Source organism: Hirsutella rhossiliensis (genome assembly GCF_020360975.1).
Source record: "Hirsutella rhossiliensis strain HR02 chromosome Unknown scaffold00012, whole genome shotgun sequence".
In the NCBI taxonomy this organism is placed as follows: domain Eukaryota; kingdom Fungi; phylum Ascomycota; class Sordariomycetes; order Hypocreales; family Ophiocordycipitaceae; genus Hirsutella; species Hirsutella rhossiliensis.
Genome location: NW_025408678.1, coordinates 467,575 through 474,883, shown reverse-complemented (window position 1 = coordinate 474,883; position 7,309 = coordinate 467,575). Strand labels below are relative to the sequence as shown.

Sequence of the window (7,309 nt, the reverse complement as noted above, 5' to 3'; positions counted from 1 at the left end):
TTTTCTTCTTCTTTTCTCCTTAGCTTTAGGATACTCGTCGCAGTCGCTCAGCTAGTTGTCAACACACTCAGTTGAGACCGTTACATAGCTAAATATATAACTAACCGGCTATATAGGAAGCTTAACTAGCTATACTAAAAGTATACTATAATAAAGGTAGTAAGCTTATATATAGTAAAGCTCGATATACTAAGGAGGGTATATAAGAGGCTCTATATAGAATTTCTCCGCTAGGCGGTAGAGAACCTATTACCTAGATAGGTAGTCGACGACTACTAACCGCTACTAGTAATTAAGGAGGACGATAAGCTTAAGTATATTATTAAAGAGATCTAGTAAGCGCGGTAGAAGTAGAGGGGGAGGAGTAGATAGCGATAGGTACTCGTAAAATAGTAAGGGTATATAAACCTATCGTAGTACCTACTAAACGACTTCTAAGAGATAGAAGCCTTAAAGGGATTCGAGAGATAGTAGGGAAATATAAGGGAGAACGACGGAGGAGGGGTAAGAGAAAGGGATAAAGAGGAGGGCGGAAGATAAAGAAGGGGAAATAAAGGACGGAAGGAGGAGAAAGAGAAGGAGGTAAGAAACGTAAGCGGACGCGTTAACTAGCGTAAAGGCGGCAGAGTATAGTCGCCCGGCGTACTAGGAGGCGGGGTACCGCTACGCGGAGTAGAGAAGCTAGCGGGCGTATAAGGGCCTATAGTAGTTATAATATAGCGCGGCGCGGTAATAGAAGTTAAGTAAAGTAGGGGCGCGCGCGCGGAGGGAGTAAAGCTTAAAGGAGGAAAAAGAAAGGAAAAGGGAGAGAGGATAAAAGAAAGGTATTTATATACGGCGGGGCACGTATATAGTTAATAAGGTATAGGGGTATATATATAGAAGAGGGAAGGATAGGGTAAAATAGGCGTATAAAAGGGCGGTATATAGAGGGATAGGGCGAGCGTAAGGTAGAAGGAAGCGACCGCGCGCGCTAAGAAAAAGGGGATAGCGATAATAGAAAGGCAGTAAGAAAGGAATAGGAGCGCTACTAATAAGAGGGGGAGAGTAAGGGTAGTATTACGGGCTACGCTAATAAAAGGCTAAGGTTATACTATAGCGACCGTACTAAGGTCGGGCTAAAGTAGACCTATATATAGGTAGAGCTCGACCTAAACTTAAGCTAAATAGCACCTAAATATAGGTCGAGCTAAGGATTAAGAAAGATAGATAACCGTCGCGACTAAGATAAAGTTTTCCTTCTTTCTCCTTAGCTTTAGATAAATAATTATTCGGCCCTATACTACTATACTAAGTATATACTAGCCCTTAATAGTCGCTAGTATTAAGGGTAGTAGGGCTAATAATAAAAGCTTAGGGTTTTTTAGTATTAGCTTATTACTTTTCCTTTACTACTAATAAAGGTATTATCTAATTATTTATTTCCTAGTAAGTTTATTACTTTATTAAGTCCTTAACTCTAGCTATTAAGATAGTTACTACTTTAATTATTAAATCCCTAGATTTTATTTTTTCTAAATAATACTATTATTCTTTAGGCATTCTTAGCTTTATAAAGCTACTTATCGCTATATAAATAAAACGGAATAATAAGTTTACGCTTTAGAAACTAGTTTTAATAAGGATAAAAGTATATACTTATAGTATATATAGTATATAGCTAAGTATTAATAAAGTAATTAACTATATAATTATTTAATTATCGGTCCTATATATAGCTTTAAGGGTCTTAGGTTATTAATATAAGTCTTAGAGATTTCTTTACTTTATACCTCTTTACCTTTAATAAAGTCGCGTAACTAGCGGCCTTTACTTTAAAAGGGAAAAAAAAAATTTTAAATTAACTATAATTAAAGAAGATACTTTATTAAATAATTAAGGTCTTTATAAAGCCTTTAAGTATACTTAAAAGTAAGTTAGATAAAGAGTACTAAGGGTTTTATTCCTTTAATAGGTTAATATCTATAAAGGTATAATCTTACCTATTAAAGTACTAAGCTACTTACTCTTATTAACCTATATAATAAAAAAGAGGTTAAAAGGGCCTTAGCTAGCTAAGGCTAAAAAGGGCCCCTTATAATAAAAAGGCTATTATTAATAGCCTAGCTCTTATAATAGCCTTTCTTATTAGTAAGGGACTTTAACTTATACTACCTTTATTAAAACCTTTTTATAAAACCCTTTAAGGCCTATAAAGTAAAAGCCCTTATTAGCTAGCTTAACTACTATAAAGCTTCCTTATTAATAAACCTTAAGGTAGCTATAAAAAGCACTTATTAAAGGAAAGGCTTAAAAGAGGCCTTAGTTATAGACCTTACTTTTTATAGCCCTTTTAAGTAGTTAACCTAAGCTAACTTTTACTTCCTAAAGGCTATAGGCTTAGACTATAAGCCTATAGCCTTTAAAGCTAGCTTTAAGGGCCTTAATAGGCCCTTACTAGCTAGGCTAACTACTTATAATTATAGGAAAGTAAACTAAAAGGTCTTTTTAAAATACTTAGCTAAAAAAGAATAAGACCTCCTTATAGCTATAAAGAGAGCTAAAAAAAGAGATAACTTAAAAGAGATAGCTTTTATTTTAATAAGAACCTTTATAAAGGCCTTAAATATAGCGATACTAAAAAAGAGGCCCTATAAAAGATCTAAGCCTTAATAGATTAATAAGCTAACCTTTTTTTATAAAGCCCTAAGCTTAGCCTAATAAGCTTATAAGCTAGCTTAAGATAAGGAGAGCTAAAAGAGCTTTATAAAGGCCTATAATAGCTATAAGTATATTATTAAAGCTACTAAAAAGTAATACTAATAGAGCTTCTTAATAAAAGTAATAAGAAAAGATATCTTTATAGCTTTTTCTTATACTAAAGCTAAAGCTAACCTTACCCTCCTTAGTATTTTATATATAAAAGAAGGGATAGAGGTAAAAGCTAATACTTTTATAGAAAAATATAAGGCCTTCTTAACGACCTTCTTTTTAACCTTAGACCTTAGCCTTAGCCCCCTTAGCCCTTCCTAGCCCCCCTTAAAGCTTAGAAAAAGAAAGGGTTCTAAGCTATATAAGTAGTAAGGGTATAGCTAAGTAGGACTAGCTAAAGCTAAAGGACCCTAAGATTAAGAGGGCTATTTTTAGCTCTTTTAATAATAAAGCCCTTAGCTTAAACTTCCTTAGCTTCCTTCTTATTTAATATATATATAAAGCTATCCTTATAGTCTTTAATAGGGCCTATAAAGCCCTATTTAACTAAAGATACTACCTTAAGGTATAAAAAGAAGCTATAAGAATTATACTCTTTAAGTAAAATAAGTAAGACTATACTATCCCTAAGGCCTATAAGGTTATAAGTCTACTTAACTATTTAAGGTCCTTAAAAAGGTATATACTACCTAGCTAAGCTATTTAGCTAATATAGCTAGGCTTTTAAACCTTATATAGCTAAGGGGACGAAAATAATAGTTAGCTATTAATATAGCCTTCCTTCTTTTATATTATATCTAAAAGAAATAGGAACTTAATAAGAAGGCTATTACTAAGACCTTCTTATTAAATATAAAGGGCGTCTTTAACTTTATATTAAAGAAATACCTTATAAGGATCCTAAGGGAATTAAACCTCCCTAAGGCCCTTATAAGCTAGGTAGACTACTTTCTTATAAAAAGGAAGATCTAGCTAGCCTTTAAAGGGTAAGTCTAGCCCTTTATAAACCTAGTAATAAGGGTACCCTAAGGGTCCCTTATTAGCCTTATTTTATTCCTTTTATATATAAGAGTAATACTAGTAGTAAAAAGGTACTAGCTATCTTATATAAATAACTTTAATATCTTTATAATATTAACCTTAGCTAAGAAGAACGTTTAGTAGCTAGAAACTATAGCTATTAATATATTTAAATAAGCTAAGGACTAAGGGGTCTACTTTAACCCTTATAAGATATAACTTATTTACTTTAGTAGGTAAAGGCAGCTTATTTTAAAGGGTATAATAATAAGAGGCCTATTTTTCTAGGTAAAGCCCTTAGTATAGTAGCTAGGGGTCTTCTTTAATTCTAAGCTCCTATTTAAATAATATATTAAAAAGATAGTAGCTTTTATATAAGCTACTTTTAAAGAGCTATCTTACTTAACCTTTATATAAAGAGGCCTATTATTTAAAGCCTTTAAGTAGCTCTATTAAGCTAACGTAACCTTTATAGTAAACTATAAAGCCTAACTTTAGTATAAGGGGCCTATAACCCCTAAGACCCTTATAAAGCCTCTTTAAAGGCTTTTAAACTAAGCTCTTTAAAAGGTCTTAAGGGCTTTTAAAAGATCCCTTATTAAAGCTTTAAAAGCTAAAGTAGCCCTACTACTACTAAAGGTATAATTTAAAAGAGTATACCTCTCCTACGCTCTTTAAACCTTATACTTCTTACCTAGTTACCTTATAAGGCAAGCTTATAACCTAGCTATATAAGATAACCTTACTAACTTAAGCTTTAACTTAAGAGCCTTAAGCTATATTAAGCTTTATATATAGCTATTTTACTTCCTTAAAGGCTTAGTAGCTATTATAAGGCTTAATTATAACTTAAAAAGAAGGAAAGCTAGCTAAGAGCCCTTATAGGCCTTAAAGCCTAAGGCCTTTATTAAGATAATAAAGGCCCTTAAGCCCTTAGCTAAGAAGTAGTACTAACGCCTCTTAGCTAGCCTAGCTAACTTAAAAGACTTTAAGCTATAGCCCTTAGCCTTTTATACTAATAGCTTTAAGGGGTGCCTTAATAGGTCCCTTATAAAAACTAACGCTTACTTCTTTTATAAAATAAGCTTAGAAAATAGGCCTATTAAAGTATACTATAAGAACCTAGGGCCCTTAATTAAAGTAGCTAATATAAAGCTATTTATAATATTAAAGGTCTTAAAGGACTTAACTAAGAGGCCCTAGCCTTAAAAGCTTAGCCCCCTTAACCCTTCTATAAAGGCCTATATCTTTATAGATAGCTAAACCGCTATAAGGAAGGTTATAGGTTTCTTAAACCTAGCTATATATATTAAAAGGCTCCTTTTTAGCTTAGAAGCCTTTTATAATATATAGCTATATTAGTACCTTAGCTACCTAGGGGTTTTTAGTAATAAGCTAGCTAACTAGCTAGCTAAGAGGGGTTTAAGGGTCCCTACTTAAGGGACCCCTTTAGTCTTTATTAGCTACTTATAAAGAAAGGTCTAGTAAGCTACTAAGAACTATTAAAAGGGCCTTTAAGCCGCCGAGGTAGCTAAAGGCCTTAGGGCTAAGGGCCTAGGTAAGTACTATATATCTATTTAAAAGACCCCCCGCTTAGCCTTTAGCCTAGATAAGGACCTTATAAGGAGGCCTAAGCCGTCCCTTTTAGCCTTTTACTAGCTCCTTTTTAGGGCTAGCTTCTTATTTTCCTTCCTAAAAAAGACTAATAAGGTAGACTAGGACGACTCCCGTTATAGCTAAGGAAGGTATATAGCTAGGTACCTTATCCTAAGGTACCTAAACTATAGGAGGGAAAGAGAGGACCTTTACTAGACCTTTAAGAGATCGAAGGGGGCCCTTAGCCTACCTTATTTCTATAGCTCTAAGAAAGGAAGGGAAGCCCTTCTAACCTTCTTAGCTAAGATAGAGATAGGAACGGCTAAGTAGCTTAAAAAGGAGTAACCTAGGGGCCCTAGGGCCCTTAAGGGGAAAAACACCGCGCGGGAGGAGCTAGACTAACCTTTCCTTTATCTTTGCCTTTATAGCTACCCCTTCCCTAAATAGTTATAAGCCCCGGGGCTCTATAGCTAGCTAGGACTACTAATAAGGGCCTAGGCCCCTATTAGCCTCGCTATAGCCCTAAAGGCTATATACGAGTAATAAAAAAAACCTATTTTATAGCGGCTAATATATAGGCATATAGCCTATTATTAGGTTGCCGGTAAAAGAGTAGCAGAAGCCCTAGATAATAGGACAACTTAACTAATTTATGTTTAAATTACGATAAGAGAAATGTTCCCCGGGTAGGCATGTCCGATGACAGCTCGTCCCCCAGCAAAAGAGCTCCCAAGCGCTGAAAAACATGACAGGGACCTTCTAATGTGGCCCTGGGCATGTCTTGGGACCCGATTAGGAGATACATATAATTCCATCCTCGTCCTTGCATGCCGCCAATGGAGCCGAGGGGAATTAGCGCCATGTGATATTTAGATAGGATATGTCTCAAAAGTAAACAAAAGTTTGAAACAGAAATACTCCCCACTGATCCCACTTTGTCCGAATGAGACCGGGCACCGTCGCTAATCCGCGAGAGTGCTTGCAGGTCCAGTGCAGCAAGCATAGATTGTGTCAAGGCCCTCGTCGTGATTTCTTCCACCCCCCTTTGAGAGATATACACGACTTCTTCAATAACGAGGTGCCCGGTGTGTGCAACTTGTCGAAAAAGCTTCCTTCGAGGAGGAAGCAGCTGCCGGACCAAGGTCAACATACCGGCATCTTCGTCAACGGCCCATTTCCTCCCGTTCACGGAAGCATTCCCAGAGCGATAAAATGCTTGCATCTCGGCGGGAACTCGATTATGAAGCTCGACCATGAATGCATCCATGACTTTATCAGCATCCGCCTTGTAGTCAACAGGGACCGTGACACCACCTATGGCCCCCATGATGCCATAAACGCGATCGTGCTGCCGTGTGCTTTTCCGATGATTCGAGGCCAGAAGCAGCTCCGAAGCATTCATGTTCGCCAGCTTGTGCAAAGAGATGACGTTGACAGCGTCCAGCGCTTGGAAAACCAAAGAAACGTCCCCCTCGCACATGTCCCAAGCTTCGGGCTTGTCGAGAATTCCTTGTGGTAGACCACGGCCGGGGAGAAAGAGGAAGTAAAGGATGTCATGGATTTGTGACAATGTCCGTGTTAGATGCCTAATTGTCAAGGGATTTCCGGTCTCTCGGTGGCGGAGGGGAATCCCCAACTTGCCATAGAAGACGGCATCCGGACGAAGAGCAGCCTCTTGCAATGTCCACAGAGAAGTTGTCCAGGGGACTAAAAGGGGAAACTCTGCAACCAAAGCCAAGCGCCGGCGAGCTTCGGCAATGTTTTCCGGCTTGTTAAGTGCCAAGGCGTCTGGAGGAATCATGTGTACCTCTTCGGGGACAGAGGAACAGATGTCAATAAAAGCTTCGTCCCCTCCAGAGCAGAGCCAGACAGCTGCACGTGATGCCGACTTAAATATATGGCTTTGCTTTCCGATCTCGATGGCCTTTTCCGGATCGGAGTCTTCCTGGGGAATGCAAAGGACGTCTACCCACATGTTTGTGTTGCCGGCAACGTTTCGCAT

General features: G+C 37.3%; 1 protein-coding gene across 1 annotated transcript; it reads right to left on the bottom strand.

Annotated features, from left to right (window-relative positions):
- Positions 1-6,192: 6,192 nt before the first annotated feature.
- On the bottom strand, positions 6,193-7,309 carry HRG_09275 (heterokaryon incompatibility protein (HET) domain-containing protein; the record flags this gene model as incomplete). The annotated part of the gene is made up of 2 exons (XM_044867746.1): positions 6,193-6,269; positions 6,460-7,309. 2 exons carry the CDS (start codon positions 7,307-7,309, stop codon positions 6,193-6,195), a joined length of 927 nt encoding a protein of 308 aa, XP_044717006.1.